The 17,646-nt window shown below is 39.2% G+C and overlaps 1 protein-coding gene and 1 pseudogene across 1 annotated transcript in view; both read right to left on the bottom strand.

The window, feature by feature from the left end:
• The window catches only part of SP140 (SP140 nuclear body protein), an 81,944-nt gene that overhangs the window by 20,998 nt on the left and 43,300 nt on the right, over positions 1 to 17,646 (bottom strand). Inside the window, exons 12-17 of the mRNA XM_053598259.1 lie at positions 10,406 to 10,492; positions 10,061 to 10,177; positions 9,269 to 9,322; positions 5,278 to 5,343; positions 3,665 to 3,739; positions 226 to 288 (exon numbers count right to left, since the gene is read on the bottom strand). Coding sequence (XP_053454234.1) covers positions 226 to 288; positions 3,665 to 3,739; positions 5,278 to 5,343; positions 9,269 to 9,322; positions 10,061 to 10,177; positions 10,406 to 10,492 — 462 coding nt within the window. The remainder of the gene's footprint in view (positions 1 to 225; positions 289 to 3,664; positions 3,740 to 5,277; positions 5,344 to 9,268; positions 9,323 to 10,060; positions 10,178 to 10,405; positions 10,493 to 17,646) is intronic.
• On the bottom strand, positions 14,825 to 16,436 carry LOC128590833 (transcriptional repressor protein YY1-like; annotated as a pseudogene).

Genomic DNA, 17,646 nt, shown 5'->3' with positions numbered 1-17,646 from the left:
ATCACTGCAGCAGAGGCAGCACTGCGGCAGCCCCGGGAGCCCCGGGGTCCGGGTATAGATGCATCACCAAGTCATTTGCTTCCCTCCCTGACACAGTTTGGAAAATGACTAAGCTGACTGTATTTCTCAACAGTTAGTACAGGCACATAAAGCAATGAGGAAGTAAGTTTATCACCAAAAATACAGAGGGTGTTATTAGAAGTGTCTTCCTGTTTCCTTCTTTACCTTTTCTCCGTGGGGCTCCGTTACTCTGAGTGAAGCACATTCTACCTCTTCTTCTCTTCCTTGCTGGGAAAATTAAAAATATCATCACGGCTACAGATAGGCAGCTGCACTACATAGATTAGCACTTTTCAAAAAAAAAAAATAATAAATAAATTGAGACAATATTGATTTTTGCATTAGTTTTCCCGGAAAAGAATAGCAAAGTATAATTGAAGCAAAGAGATGACATTTACTTTATAGTTTGTTTGGTAATATTTCCTAAAGTAAAGATTATTTAATTGAGAAAAAAAAAAATTCCCTTTAAATGTAACTAAATGCCTATCTAATGCATGAAGAAAAATATTTAAATCCTAGCCTGTAAGCTACCAAGAATTAGCTGGCTAAACTTAGGTTTACCTTGTATTTCATTTTCATATCCCCATATTAGCAAAAAAAAAAAAAAATTAATTGAAATCAGCATTTTACTTATATCTCAAGCAGCAATATATGCCAAATGCTTAAACATCCACTAATTTATTTACTCTTTGCCACACAAATGTATGAGATCAGGATAATCATTTCTCATTACAGAAACTAAAATAGTCAAAAAAAATTGAGGGTCTTTGTGTGCTCTGCTTCACCCTTTGATGGATAGGGCCTAAGTGGAATACATTTAAATGTGAAGCCTTGCCCCAAAGTGAACGTGGGACACGTGTTGCATACATGTTAACCTTCTATGCACACGTATACCACCTCTTTGTAAATAGTCATAGCTCCTCCTATAACCTACTGAATGCTTAACCCTTTAGCATAAGTTCCTGTCTCATCCCCTCTCTTAAAGCACCTGTCTCTAGTCTTTGCCAGAGGCTCTGCTTCCCCAACCTGTCAGAATGGACAGCCTGGAGGTTGCAATGCTTTATGAGAAATAAAGCTCTCCTTTCCCAGTTTATGATCCTTGTGAAAACAGTTACTAATGGGGCTTTTGCTTATTTAAGACCAAAATGGCCTGTTGACTCAGATCAATATTGGTCATTGATAATTAGAGAGATCTTATCCCAACCAAAATCAAACAAGTTTCAAACTTGTAAGTTATCTCCTTGTTAATATTTAGCCAAGATAATTGGAGCTCAAACAGAGTTCTAAAAGAGTTTGAGAAACTTATGTAATAACGTAGGAAGTTTGACGATTAACAGCAAAGAACTAAGGAAAACTATTAAAAAGGTGGAAATGTGGTTCTCAGTAAGGCAGAGTAATCTTTTCACTCCCTCTCCCCACCTCCCCCTGGAAAGTAGGGTCACCAGTCAATACAAGATTTACCCACACAGGTTGGCTATCTGAGGAGCTCTTCCCCCATCCTCTCACTCAAGACACCTGTGGAACTCTGGAAGGCCAGTACATTTGCAAGTCTCTCTCCCTCACCCCTCCCTCCTCTCCAGTGGGTCCACACCCACAGCCCAGTGAGAAGACAGACAGATGTCATATTCTTCCTATGACAGAGCTCCTGATGCTCTTTTCCCTCCCACACTCCACCCAGGATGGGCACCAAAGCTCTGGCCATAACCCAGGAGTCCAGCAAGTACGGAGTTCTTCTCTGCTTTCTCTCCACTTCTGTCTGGTTACATCTTTCCTGACACTGGTGGGTATGTTGGACTTATCTTTCATCAAACTCTTTTAGGCCTAATATTTACAGTGAAAAACAATGAGACACACTGAAATCCACTCTAGTCCCCGGAGCTCTTGTAAAGGGAGATCTGGGGCTTAAATCCACTAATTCATAATTTAGCACTACTGCATTTCACTCCCAAAATAGAGTGGCTGATAAGGCAGGATTCAACTATTCTTGTGTCCCAGGCTGTACAACCCAATTTAACAACACGGAAACCCAACCTTAAACCCTAGTAAATACTGTGGTGCTCAGAATACAATTTAAAGTTATTTCTAATCATTGTTACAGTTGGTATTAAGTAGCCTCTAGAAGTAAGTATAACAGAGTTATAATTTCTTCCTATTTTCTCAAAAATTTACTTCAAGCCCCCATAGTTGGGAACAATTCATTTATTTATTTATTTTATTAAATCATAGCTGTGTACATTAATGCGATCATGGGGCCCCATACACTGGTTTTATAGACCGTTTGACACATTTTCATCACACTGGTTAACATAGCCTTCCTGGCATTTTCTTAGTTATTGTGTTAAGACATTTACATTCTACATTTTCTAAGTTTCACATATACCCTTGTAAGATGCACCCCAGGTGTAATCCCACCAATCAACCTCCCTCCGCCCCCCTCCCCCCTCCCTCCCCTCCCTTTCTCCCTTCCCCCTATTCTTAGGTTATAACTGGGTTATAGCTTTCATGTGAAAGCCATAAATTAGTTTCATAGTAGGGCTGAGTACATTGGATACTTTTTCTTCCATTCTTGAGATACTTTACTAAGAAGAGAACAATTCAATAAGAACCAAGTAAGATGACCAATTGTCCTGTCTGTCCTAGGACTAAGGGATCACCTTGGACATGGAAGTTTCATTAGCTGCTAGAAAGTCCCTCGCAGCTAAGCTGAGCTAGTCACCCTAGTGTCAAGAACCTACATCCCCAAGCCATGCAAAAGGCCACTCATGTGACCATCCAAAGAGTTGGTGAAACTGGTTATGCCAGCTTGGTTCCTTCACTCACATCCAGACCCAAAAGAAAGACTTTCTTTGTTTCAAAAGAAATTCAAGCTGTGGGGCCTAACCCCTCTTCATACTTTGGGATGGGAATGATGAAAGCATCTCATGGAAGAAAGAGCAGTGACTGATACACATCCCAACATCATTCACTACAGTGTCTGTCAGGCAAGACACTTTCATACTCTTATCTCTCCTTTCTCACCTTCCCAGCACAATGGGGGCCCAAACCAGCAGCAGCTCTTGAGTGGAGGGAGAGCCAGGAGACAGGGAGAGAGGACACTGACCATGCTGCCCCCACTGCACACAGCCCAGACTCCCAGGCCTGCCCAGGACGAAGGACAGGGGGCGCTTCAAATTAAAGAAAATATTGAAATTTTAATATTAGATCACAAAGGACTCTCAGTACTGAAATGAAACTCTTACTGCTATTAACCGGCAACAGGAAAGCTGTGAGGCCTGCCCAAGATAGAAAGAACTCATTTAGAAGGAGGAATTGAAACGGCAGTGAATGATTATAATTTAACAAGTCCAGGCAAAGGAATTTCCATGAAAATCAGATAAAAATAAGAGAAAAAATAGTTTAGAACCTGGGCAGACAAGCTCTATGATATAAATACAAACAGCACACAACCCTGGGTCCACATGGGTTTGCTTTCCTAGATTTCACTGCTCTCAAAGTGACTAAGAAGCTTGTCTAATAAAAAACTGAAGAGGATCTAGGTTCCTCAAAACCTTAGCAAAACTTGTATTGACCAGCAGGGCAAAGGGAAAGTGGCACAGACTCTTACCTCTTAGCTTGGCAGGGCCTTGGAGAGTCATGTTATTTTTACTGGAGACCAACTGACCATCAGCTTTGCTGTTCTCTGGGGATAGGGAGGGGGGAAAATGGAGAGTTGAACAAAACAATAGCTGGACTCAGAGCCAGTGAAGGAAACCCTGGGTTTAATTCTGGATCCCTTTTTTTTATACATTCAGACAAGGAACCTCAAGCAAGTGTCCAGGGGATTTTCTACTGTTAGGAGGGTCAACTTTTATTTATACATTGGAAAGTCTCCTAGAATTTGTCTACACACCCAAAGCCTAAATGAAAATGTAATAATAATTCAATCCAAATAATTTTTTGTTTCAAAAACACTCATTCTTAAAATGAATGTTGCTACTTTTTGTCTTTCTAAATAAAAATGTACACATCTACCAACAGGGCAGCTGTGTAAACTATCAAAAAATAAGACATATAGATGAGTGAAAATTTATATTTTAATAGGACTCTAAAATCCCACTATACAGATCTACTGATTCAAAATTGACAATCATTTCAAAAATGAGGTTTGCTATTCATTGTCCAGTAGAAACGGAGTCCTTAGACCATTACTAAAATAAAACAATATTTCAGGGGTCTGATTATAAGTTATATATATAAAAAACAGGCAATTCAGACAATAAATTGTATGAAACATCACCATCTGGAGATAACCACAATTATTTTGTTCAAAAACATTCTCCTAGGGTTTTCCTTTCTCATACGTTACTTATTAAGTAACATTGTTTCATTACCAAAATGGAACATTTTTAATATTTTTAATATACACATACACATTTTAAAACCACAAAAATATAAACATTACTTCTGTTCCAATGACCAAAAGTAAACCCTGTATATAGTTTTATGAGTGAACTGCAATGGCTTTTTCTTTATATCTGCATTGATGTTTCTTTACCTATAGATAAGTAATTTTACATGTACAAATAAGGGTTTATAGATACATAAAACTTACTTTCATCAGTACAATTTCATGTATATTTACACACATGTTTTACAAGATGCACATATGCAGACACATATATATATGCAGTTTGCTTTTTTACATTCAGCCTTTCTTTGGAACATCTTTCCAAATTAATAAAAATTTCTTGACCTAAGAAAGAAAGTCACATACTAAAGATGACAAAACCTCTCTATTAACTCTGGACCATTTACCTAGATTATACATGTGTGAGAAATAAGCCATGTTGTTTAAATAATTTTATTTTTAGGCCTCTTTTTTATATATCTTAACCTATACCCTAACTCATACAGTAACTACAAGGCTGTCTTGGCTCTCAGGAGACTGTAGACCACCTGGAATACAATGGATAACTTCATTTCACCTGCTTAACTGTTGTGTTTTGTTTTTATAGAGACAATGTCTTTTATTGTGTCACCAAGGCTGGAGTGCAGTGCCATGATCATGGCTCACTATAGCCTTGAACTCCTGGGTTCAAGGGATCCTCCTGCCTCAGCCTCCTGAGTAGCTGGGACTATAGGTATGCACTGTCACATAAGTAATTTTTTTTTTTTTTTAGAGATCGTGTCTCCTTGTATTGCTCAGGCTCGTCTCAAACTCCCAAGCTCCCTGCTTACCATTTTGTTGTATTTGTTTACACTTTCTCCTTTTAATTCTGACCCAGGAATGTCCTTTCTTTTTTCCTTCAAACCAAAGAGAATAAAGTTAATCATTCAGAGTTATAAATATAAGACCTACATGTTGGTAATAGTCAAGCATTTTTTGCCAACTTTAGTCCACAGGAATGGGGCAAAATTCTCCATGGCTAGTGTAGGATTGTGAAGACTGATTATATTTTAACTATGCATGGGAGACTTCAAAAAATTTTTTAATGAAAAATGAACTCCTTCTGGTGCCTTAGAGTAAATGATAATTGCTGTGACTATATATCGACATATTCCTTTTTAAGTATTTGTTGTGTAAATCCAAATACACAATGAAAAGACATGTTCTTGGAAGCTGGTAATGTCATGGATAATGTATTCTACTGGAAGTTGGAGCAACATTCTCAACTTTGATGTGGAGGGTTTTCATTTTATGATTTTTATACTCTTTGACTGACAAGACAAATCCTCTTATTTATATTTAATCTAACCACTGAAGTTCCTGGAGGACGTTAAGGAACCACAGTGGAATTTCTGCCTTGAGTTTTTGTTTTCATTTGAGCAATATGACTATATGTAAATTTGTGAAGCCCACTGGCACGGGGTGGATACAGATTGTATCTTATTACTATTGTGACTATAAAGACAGTCAGCTTTTAGAGTTTTCCTTGATAAAAGTGAAGGCCTGCCCCAAACCTGTGGTATGATGAATAGGAAGATAAGTGGGACTACATCAAACTAAAAACCTTCCATATAGAAAGGGAAATCACTTCAAAAATGAAAAGACAACCTATGGAATAGGAGAAATATTTGTAAACTATGTATTTGATAAGGGGTCAATACCCAAAATATACAAGAAAGTCACACAACTCAATAGCAAAAAAATCCAACCAACCAAACAAAAGTTGTAACCTGATTAAAATGTTGTAACCTGATTAAAAATGGGCAAAGGATCTGAATAAACATTTTCCAAAAGAAAATATATGAATGGCCAACAGGCATATGAAAAAGTGCTCAACATCACCTATCATCAGGGAAATCTAAATCAAAACCACAATGTGAGGTGATAACCTCACACACATTAAGATGCTTATTACATGTATCACAAAGCAAGTGAGAAGCATTGGTGAAGATATGGAGAAAAGAAACACTTGTACACTACTGGTGGGAATGAAAATTGGTGCAACCAGTATAGAAACAGTATGGAGGTTACTCAAAAAATTAAAAATACAACTATCTGAAAATTCGATGTATTTTCAACCACAGTCCTAATGACATTGGAGAGATTTTAGGGAAATATTTTGATTTGGCTCTAAAATTCACCCACTGTGAGTGAGCTAAGGTCGCTCTACTTTTGAAATCTCTTTTTCTATTGCAGCTCAATTTACAATCGCCAAAATGTGGAAACAGCCTAAATGCCCACCAACCCAGGAATGGATTAACAAGCTGTGGTATAGGTATACCATGGAATACTATTCAGCCATTAAAAAAAATGGAGACTTTACATCCTTCGTATTAACCTGGATGGATGTGGAAGACATTATTCTTAGTAAAGCATCACAAGAATGGAGAAGCATGAATCCTATGTACTCAATTTTGATATGAGGACAATTAATGACAATTAAGGTTATGGGGGGGGAACAGAAAGAGGGAAGGAGGGAGGGGGGTGGGGCCTTGGTGTGTGTCACACTTTATGGGGGCAAGACATGATTGCAAGAGGGACTTTACCTAACAATTGCAATCAGTGTAACCTGGCTTATTGTACCCTCAATGAATCCCCAACAATAAAAAAAAAAAAGTTTATAAATGAAATCTCTTTTTCTGTTGTTCCTTACTGTATCTTTTATTTTTCAATTTGCAATAGAAAACAAAATGAGTGGGAATCACAAGACTTACTTTAAAGCTTTGGGCTTAAATTAACGTGGTACTGCATAAGAAATAGATAGATTAGTATTTCAGGATAGAGTCCAGACACAGATCTGGATTATTAAAGGCAGAATAAATGGCCTTCAAGTCATGAAGACAAAAGTATTGGGTAATATCTTATAATCACCATTTCACAACATACACCAACAGGTGAACTTCATGTGTGGTGAAGTCAGGGATTTTAGTGTTCCTGTCATGCAAATTGTGCAGAAGCAGTGAAACATCAGTCACAAAAAAAAGTTCTTAGAAGAGATTGAGCATGTGACTCACAGGTCCCTGAAACCCTAGCAGCAGTTGTCAAAAATAGACATGTGATTTTCTAGGGAAGATCTGTGGAGAAGCTCCTTGTTTAATGCAGAAAATCTCTATGACATACATGAGGGCTCCATAAGATTCTTGAGTGTTTTGTACCAGGAGAAACAAAGACGTCCATGTCCTAACCCTAGAAACTGCAATCTGCTACTTCACGTGACAAAAGGGAATCTGAAGATATGATCAAGTTTAGGATCTTGAGGTAGGGAGATTATTACGGATTATGTGAGTGGCCTCAACCAAATCCTTGCATTCTCAGGAAGAAAACCATTCTTCCCAAGGACAGCAGGATGTGTGACTATGGAAGAATGACCAGGGAGATACAATGTGGCCAGCTTTGGAGATAAAGACCGGGATCCCGGCGGGCCCCTTTCCAAAGCTGGAAAGGCTCCTCAGCAGCCTCCAGAAAGGAACAAAGTCCTGCAGACACCTGGAATTTAGCCCTGTGAGAGACATGTCAAATTTCTGACCTGCAGAACTATAAAATAATAAATTGTGTTGTCAACTAATTTATGGTAATTTATCACAGCAGTAGAGAGAATTAATGCTTTTCATAATACAAAAAGACTATTTCACCTAATACGGTTATATCAATCTTTCAAAATAACACTTTGTATTTTTTCAAATCACTCACACCTTTATGCTTTTTTTCTCTGATCTTAAAATAAACGTCCCTTACAAACTTTGGTTTCTTTCCATATTTTTTCTATGCTCGTATTAATATATTTAGAAGTATACCTTATATATAAATAAACCTATTCACATTGTTTCATTTCACTTTAAATCAGTATATAATGTGCTCTAAGATCAGTATTTTTCAACCTTTTTTTTATCTCCCAGCACACTTGAACCTATAGTTAAATGTCCATGGCACATTCAAATTCTGTTGATCAAGAAAAGGAGTTTAAAAAAAGAACATACTTACTGTGCTTTGAACTTCTTTTGAAAATAATTTAATTAATTGTCTTTAAATTTTTTTCACAGCATACCTAAGATCCTCTTATGGCATACCAGTGTTTCATCAATTAAAAATTTGTGGAAAATTTACAAAAATTGTCCAGCCTCTGCTCATTGCCCAACACTAAATCACATACACATTTTTAGGAATGTATTATAGCCACACCCCTCTTCCAAGTACTAAAATATGTGTTACTCTTAATTGCTACCATGATAAATGATCACAATTTTAGTGATTTAAAACAACATAAATTTTTTATCTCACAGGTATATCTATGAGAAGTATGACATGGATCTCACTGGGCTAAAATCAAGGGGTCAGTATGCCTTTGTTCCTCTCAGAGGCTGCAGGAGACAACCTAGTCCCCCATCCTTTCCAGCTTCTAGAGTTCACCCACTTTCCCACCCTCCATCTGCAAAGCCTGTAATATTGTGACTTTCTGACCATTTCTCCAGTCACACCTTCCTTTCTCTACAGCCAAGAAATGCTCTTCATTTTTTAAGGCCCATGAAATTAGACTAGGCATACCCAGACAATTCATGATAATCTCTCCATCTCCAACACCCCAGCTTAATCCTATCTGTGAAGTCCCTTTTGCCACATGAAGTAACAGATTACAGGTTCTGGAGATCAGAACATGGACATCTTTGGGAGGCCATCATTTTTATAAATGCCACAGTCAGCATTATAAATAATAATAATAATAAACTCTGGCATTAAAAACATATTTGTAACATCAAAAGCAAATAAATTATTATTTAGCCTTACTTCTTTTCCTCTTGGGTTGTCCCAAAGTAGATTTATTTCCAATAACCACAGTATCTAGAAAATAACAGGTGATAGTAAGGAAACAGAAATTAGTACATAAAAAGTTACAAATCTTAGGATAATTTATATTACAAAAGGTTTAAATTTATAAAGTTGTCTTCCTAACCATTCCTCTCCTCCTTATAAAGGAACTATAAATCTATGGACCTGAGAAGTTTTGTTTTCTCATTGAGACTTTCAAAACCTATGTACTTCAGTGTTTTCAGGGATAGAAACAGTTGTTCTATCCTGTTTCAGTCTAAACATTTTGGGGCAGCTTAGATTTTATTTATGTGCAAAATGCTATAGGAAATCACCATGTAAACCTGTGATAGGCTGAAAGACTTCCATCAAAAGTATGTGCTGGGATAAGAATGATAGATCTAAAGTCTTCTCTCCTACCAAGTAAGAAGCCGGACCAGTTGTCTTTTGACTGAGGACTTTCTAAGGTTGTGGTAAAGTGACACTATTATCTATCAACAGAAGTTCACTGGGCTATCTTGGGTTCTGTGGAAGACTAAAATTTGACTTAAAATGCAAATGTAGTCAACAAGATAATAGTTCATTTCTGCTGCCTCATCTAATGAACAAAGCCCATCCCGTTAAGCATGACTACGATTTCCTGCCTCCCTGCTGTTCCCAAAGGTCAGGTCGGGCAGATGCAGAGGTAGTATTCTGGGATGGGCTGAACCTGTCCCCCCTGTACCCCAGGTCCACTGAGCCATCCCAGCCCTGGCCCTGGGGCGGTCTTACCCCTTGAGTCTCGTGGCTGGCCAGTTGATGTCCTTGTTTCTGGGCCTTCTGGCACATCTTTTGTGAAACACATGACACAGGAACACTTCCCATTTCCATATTCCGGTTGCTCTGCTCCTGGGCCCAAATTGTGATTTATGAAACCTTTCCATTGGCCCCTGCGGTCCTCTATTCTGCCCCCTCCTCGCTGCTCCTCCCTGCTCTACTTCTCCCTCAGAAACCCTGTGCTCCATGGACCTTCCCTGTATCCGACTCTTCCTTGAAGTCTCCCTTTTTTTCTTCTCTTGTCCTTTTCTCCTTATCAGACTTCTGTTTCTGCTTCTATTATTTTTAAATCATAGTTACCTGGCTCATCATCGCGTGATAGGCAAGAAGTAAGCTCGTCTGCTCCTCCTTCCTCATCTGTTTGCTGATCTTCTAATTCCCCAGATACTATTGAGAAACAAGAAAATTACTGTCCACGAATTCCAATACAATGACCAGAGAAGAGTCCCCAGAGCTGTCACATCGCACATTTATATTCTGAGCTAAGCAGAACAGCTTTTGGGGAAAAATACACCTATTCCAATAATCGGCCTGAGCGCCAACAGGGCCGTGCTCTCTTCTGTTTTGTACCTCATTCTCCTTTTCTCTGCTTTCGTTTCTCTACTTTTAGTCCTGGGAGTAAAGAAAAGTTCTTGTCTTTCCAGGGGAAAAAAGCTAACTGTTCTTTAAAAAATTCTAAAACATGGCTATTTAAAGCAGTCCCGATAGACCAATGACTACTTATCCATCTACTCACATTTCTGCACCCAGCCCACCTGAGGCAGTTCTACCCATCTGAAACCCAGCCAACTGGCAACAGCCCCCACCAGAAGGCCTGTGCACTGAATATTAACCTATTCCCAAACACTCCTACTTCTGAAAGTTTGTAGTCCCTGAACTGCATGCTTCCCAAGCTACCTAAAATCAGCAGTTTGCTTTTTCCTAGAAATTGTGTCCTATGAGCACAGTGCCTCCTCCTACCAAGTGACTTGCTTAGCAAGCAATAAATCAGCTTTTGGCTTCATATTCAGCGTGGCAGCCTCTGACTCAAAAACTAAAGTTCCTGGCAATATCATCATGAAAACTTTTGCTTGGGAGCACCCTTGGAGCAGGAAGGTAGGAACCCCAGGCCTTTTGTGCCCACCTCAGATTGTCTTCCTGATCCACTGCCAAGTGAATCTGTCTTAACAACAAATTGACGTCTGACTTGTTTCATTGACTTCTTATTGCTGAATATATCTTATTTAAAGGTGGGTATGCAAATCAGGTATAAAGAATTAGCTACTGTGGTTTGGAGATGCAGCACTCAGCATATGCTCTCTCCACTGATGTGCTTGGACTTCCACTACTTCATTTACTCTCATTTTTCTTTTGCTCATTTTTAAAGTCTTATCTCACGTGTGTTTGTCCCTGATTTTCATGCACCTTCTGAATGTTAGAATACAGTGATCTAAAGATCCAAATAGATAGCAGCCAAGGTCTGATAAATCTTCAAGCCAAGCCAGCCCCAAAAACTATTGCGTAAGAGTCCATCAGACAGTAACCAAATTGTGCAAACTGTTTGGCTGTACCTGATCTTGGCTCCCTCACCAAAACCTGCATCGGGGCACTTGGTAGCTTGTTGATTTGTGAAAGAAAATCATTTTGTTTAGTATGTAATCAGGAGTCACCTACTACCTTATAGTTGAGGTGTATCCCCTTTTTAATCTCTGCTTGGTTGGTTGGTGACTTCAATATTCCATTTATATGCAATAAACTATTCATACACACAGCTAAATGTAGCGGCCTTTTTGCTTTTTGTCATGAGATTGTCTTTGCCAAAGCCACATCTCATCCTGGCAAAACTCTCACTTCCTCTGTGTACTCTCACTATGATTCTAACTCTTGCACTTAACCTAATAAATGGCAATTTTTTTTTTTTTTTAGACAGAGTCTCACTTTGTAGCCATGGATAGAGTGCTGTGGCATCACAGCTCACAGCAACCTCAAACTCCTGGGCTCAAGTAATTCTCTTGCCTCAGCCTCCCAAGTAGCTGGGACTACAGGTGACCACCACAACACCCAGCTATTTTTTTAGAGATGAGGTCTCGCTCTTGCTCAGGCTGGTCTCGAACTCCTGCCTTGACCTCCCAGAGTGTTAGGATTATAGGCATGAGCCACTGTGCCCTACCCGGCAAAATTTCACTGAAGATGATTTTAGGTTATGATGAGGAACTTTTGACATGTCAAAGTAATAGATTTAATGTATAGCTCTATAAAAAATAGGGGAAAAAATCACCAAATGTTTCCATGCCCCAATTCATAACTTAACCTTTCAGACCATTATCTGAGGCATGTTCCTTTCTTTTCTTCAAAAACAACAACAACAGAAAATTTATAAATGCGGTAGGTAGGGATCTATTTTCCAAATGAAACTACCAGATTAAATGCACAGGACTAATTTTAGAAGTCCTGGAAAATTCTTTTTCATGTGATCTAATTCAAGTTGATCTGAACATCAGTATACCTACTTACACTAGACAAGATAAAAGATCTTCCAGCAATAAACAAAACAGGTACAGCTCACTACCAGTGTAGCCCCTAACCCAATTACTACAGTTTTGTCACAATGAAAGCCAATTATATTCAGCTTTCTGTGATGTCCCATTTGATGAAGATAACCAACATTATTTGCTTGGCAAAATCAGTGGCTCCCCTGGCTAATTATTTCCTAGGGATTTCCTTAAGCCCCATTGTGATAGGCAGAATTCTAAAATGGCTGCCAAATATTTTCTTCCCTAATCCCAGGGACTGTGAACAGAATGAGAAATTACCTTCATGATTAGGTTATATTCTATGGCAGAATTGACCTTATAAAAGAGAGATTATCAGGGTGGGCTTGGTCTTAATCCCAGAAGACCTTTAAAAGCAGAGTTTTCTCCAGACAACAAAAGAAGAAGTCAAAAATTCAAAGTGAGAGGATTCCACACCTTATTGCTGGCCTGAAGAACGTGAATGGCCCCTAGCTAAAAGTGACCCCTGGCCAGAACTGTGACCTTGATCTTACTATCACAAGGAACTGGATTCTGTCAACAACCTGGATAAGCTCAACTGTGTGATTTTCCTCAGAGCCATCAAATAAGAGTTCAGCTGGCTGATGTCCTAACTTCAGCCTTGTGAGACTCTGAGGCTAGAATTAAGACTTCTCCCTTGCAGAATTATGGATAATAAGTAGGTATCGTGGTAAGCCACTCAGTGATAATTTGTAACGTAGCAATGAAAAGCTAATACGATCATCCTCTCCCAAGTCTTACATAAGACCTAAGGGTTATAAAGTTCATTTGTGTATCTGACTCTCTGAAACTCCATAGACCTAGATACTTCTTAATCTACTCATAGAGCTACCCCCAAAAGGACACGAAACTTTTAAGAAAAAACTCCATTTTTATAAACAAAACAAAACTAAACAAGCTATTTTCTGAGCCATGATCTATTCACTGGAGAAAGAATATTAGATGAAGAAATGTTACAAAGAATTCAAAATTACCCCAATCCAAAGACTAACAGACTAACAAGAGGCGTTCTAGGATTAACTGGGTCTTGGAGACAATGGAGGTAAACGTTTTTTAAAATATCAGCCTTCCTTGCATTTGACTTGATACAGTCAAATCTTTTTTTTTTTTTTTTTTAAGGAAACTTGAGTTGCTTTATTTAGCTTTCAATTTCTGGGAGGCTAAAAATTATAAGTATTCTGGAGAGCAACAGAAAATAAGACTGCTTACGGATCTTTCTCTGCCATATTCTTTCTTTAGGATTGCTATTTTATTGTTGTCCTTTCTGTCACATGGGACGTACACATCGGGCGTTAAAAGATACAGTACATTCTACAACTGCGCACCACTTTCTGTAACTGAACAGGCAAAGCAATTGCACTGAACATCAGCATCTGGCAGTGTATTTGGGGGAAAAAGTGACTAAAATGGGTTTAAATGGATTAGCATTATTAAATCACACCTAATATTCGACACCACATGATTCAATACAGCTAAATGATACAACTATACAAAATGTGTTAACATCAAAGAATACAACCAAAATTAAGATAGCAAACAAAACCTATATAGCTTTGTTTTTTACAGGAAAATACTTTTGAAGTATGCATGTAACTGCCCATTTGTCTTAAAAGAAAATCTACTGCAAGCAAAGTTATCAACCTCCAGAAAAATCACACATAGCATTACTAAGCATATCCCCCAACAGTGTACAATATGCACACTTGGAAAATACAAAATTAAAAAAAAAATTGTAAGCAACAGGTGAGGGTCATATTTATAAGAATATGAAAAGTCCCATTTTTAGAACTGTCATATAAAGAATTGTCTTTTGATGCAAAATTCATGAATCGTCCTCCTGTTGGGACCACACTTTACATAAACACTGTGTTTTTGAAACAAGATTACACAGCAAGATAGAGCATTTTAGCAACGTCATCTTATTAAAGGATTTTTCTTAATTTTTACTACTTTATCAAAACATGTCCCTTAGGTATGTAAAAATATAAAAGTAAAATAAACCTGTGGTGCATCTTACAAGGGAATATGTGAATCTTGGTAAATGTGGAATGTAAAGGTTTAGCAAAATAACTAAGAAAATGCCAGGAAGGCTATGTTAACTAGTGTGTCAAACGGTCTATGAACCAAGTGTATGGTGCCCCATGATCATACTAATGTACACAGCTATGATTTAATAAAAAAAAGTAAAATAAAATTCTTCCTAGAAATAACATACAAAGGAGAGGCATATTTATTCCCAATTACACTCCTGAAAGATGCTTCCTGTGGTCAAGAAGGATCTTCTCTCTCTCTTCTTTTCAGTGGTTGTTTTTGGCCTCATCGTGTGTTAAGATGTTAAAATTCAGTTTAGTTGACTGAGCAAACTTCTTATTACAACCATCGAAGGGGTTTCCCACGGCCTTCCAGCGTGCACCGAAAGGGCTTCTCTCCGGGGTGAACCAGTCGGTGTCGCTTTAGTTTGGAGCTCTCAACACAAGCTTTGCCACCTTGGGCACACGTTTTCTTGTGGCAGAGTTCCCCCTGCACACCTTTGCGCGCAGCCTTTATGAGGGTAAGCTATTGTTCTTGGAGTATCGTCTTCTTTCATTTTTCTTGGCTTCATTCTAGCAAATTCTGCCAGTTTGGGGTTTGAGAAGTTTCTTTCCTGTCATATACTCTGAATAATCAGGAGGTGAGTTCTCTCCCATGATCTGTTCTTCAACAACTGTCTCGTGGTCAACATTTTTTTTTTCCTCTGAGGACCATGCAGCAACCAAGAACTCGCCCTTCAGGGTCTTGACCTGCACCTGCTCTGTTCCCACTTCTTGTCGCTCGGCTCCGCCTCGCGGCCGACGTAACTCTTGTTGCCACCGCCCTTCTCGACGTGGCCGCCACCTGACTACAAGTCACCACCGTGACCAGCGTCTGCTCTACCTCGTCGCTGCCGGCCGGCCTGGGCACCGGGATAAGAACCTGGTCCTCGAAGCCGCCCTGGGTGAGCAGCTGGTCCGAGTCGTCGCCACCCGCCGCCTCCTCCTGCGTCTGCACCAGGATCACCTCCTGGGGGTGGCGCGCCTGGGGCGGGTCGTCGGTGACGAGTGGCTGCGGCGTGATCGTGGGCGGGGGTGGTGGTGGCTGTCGTGCCCGTGGCCACCCCCACTGCCGTCCTCCTCCTCCTCCTCGCCCCCACCGTGGTCTGAATGGTCTCCACCAGGGTGGCCTCCACCTCCATCTCGTGCAGCTCCATCACCATCTCGGCCGGCATCTCCGAGCCGTCCGCGGAGATGTAGCAGGTGTCGCTGGAGGCCATGGCTGAGGGCTCCACCGCCCCAGCCTCGGAGGGCCGGCGAGGAGGCGGCCAGCCGTGGGGAAGGCAGGCAGAGGGAGGAAGGCGGCCTCCATCAAATATCTTGGAGTCATTCTCATGGAACACAGAAATTGAACAGACCTTCATGATTTTAAGATACTCGTTCAACAACCGCCTACTCTGATCTTTAGTATCATCACAATTCCTTTATTTCATATGTACATAAAAAAGCATGCCATGCTCTAGGGGTATTAGGTCAAAACAGGACGGATATAAAAGTCTATTGCTAGTAGCCATAGATTATTCTAGTTCTTGGAAAGAACTCTGATGACCGCATTAGTGACAGCTTCCTGAGACTTTGTACTTGGATCACCTTTAAATATGATAGTATTGCATGTGGTGCAATTGGTAATTGAAAACATTCAACAATTTTATGCCATTCAATTAACTAATTAATAAATATTATTACTTTTTCTGTCTTCTGTCATCCTCTATAGGCATTACACTCTCAATCTCTGTAACTCTAACTCAGTAAACTGGTGCCTTAGGATATATTTTTGCCTATATTTTTGATATATATTGTGCTTTTCCAGAGAAGATATTTTGGGTATGGACAATACTTGATGATCCCTCCTGCAGCTTTGGAGGAGGGAAATCCAATAATTAAAAGTTTCCTATACTCCTAGGAAAACTCTCTGACCATATGGACAAATAACAACCAGAATTGTCTCAATGAAGGAAAGACAGCTTCGGTACGCATGCCTCTGAAAACCAGCCAGCCATTCGCTTCCCCACACTTCTGAAAGTCAGCCCAGCAATAACAGCCACACTCTAGTCCCCTACTTTCATGCTAAAGGTCAACTAACCCCTAAACAATCTCACTTCTGAAGGTCCACTGAACCCCACACTTCACCAAACACTCTAAAATAGGAGTATTTGTTTAGAGATACATGACCCACAAGCACAAATGTCTCTTAGTTGAAAAAAAAAAAAAAAGAATTCAGTCTTCTGTTTGCTATTGTGGTAGCCTCTTCTTTTAAAAGTACATATGTTTTTATTATTACATTATAAAGGCAGCTGTTTAGCTCTCCCTGTCTCCTTGATTGATATTTGATGCACTTTTTCTCCCTGAGTGATGCACTGTATCTATTTTTCACATTGCCTCTCTGTTTATCTCTTTTAGCTCTATTTTTCTGGGTATCTCCTATCTCATATAGAAAATAACATTTATTATTTTCTTTTTAAAAATTCTTTTCTTTAAAAAAAAAAATTCTTTTCTTTCACATATTTGCTAGCTCTTGATGATTTTCCCTTTTCTCTCCCTAAGCATTCCTTATTTGTTAAACAAAAGCCTATTTCCACTGAACCCTTGTAGACTCCCCTGGGTATAAAAAGGTCCTTTGGGTTTCCACTTTGGACTCAGTCCATGGGACTCATACTCAACCCATGCCAGCCTCACAAAATGGAAAGCCTGTAAGGAGTCTTCCAGGACACTGGTCTCTGCTCTTTTCTTTCTTGGGTCTTAAAAAAAATCTGTATCATAGATTTTTCAGTGTTTCAGGTTCCTCAAAACAATAACAATTTCCCTGTCTAAGTCTTAAGGTTTTTGAGGGTAAAGAATAACATACTTATCTAAATGCTCTGAAAGACACACTGTGTGATCCCAGGACATGATGAAGAGAAATGATCAAAACATAGCATTTGCTTTTGTTGATCTGAATTCT

The sequence above is a fragment of the Nycticebus coucang genome, chromosome 7, assembly GCF_027406575.1.
Source record: "Nycticebus coucang isolate mNycCou1 chromosome 7, mNycCou1.pri, whole genome shotgun sequence".
NCBI lineage: Eukaryota > Metazoa > Chordata > Mammalia > Primates > Lorisidae > Nycticebus > Nycticebus coucang.
This window is presented reverse-complemented; position numbering and strand designations above follow the sequence as displayed.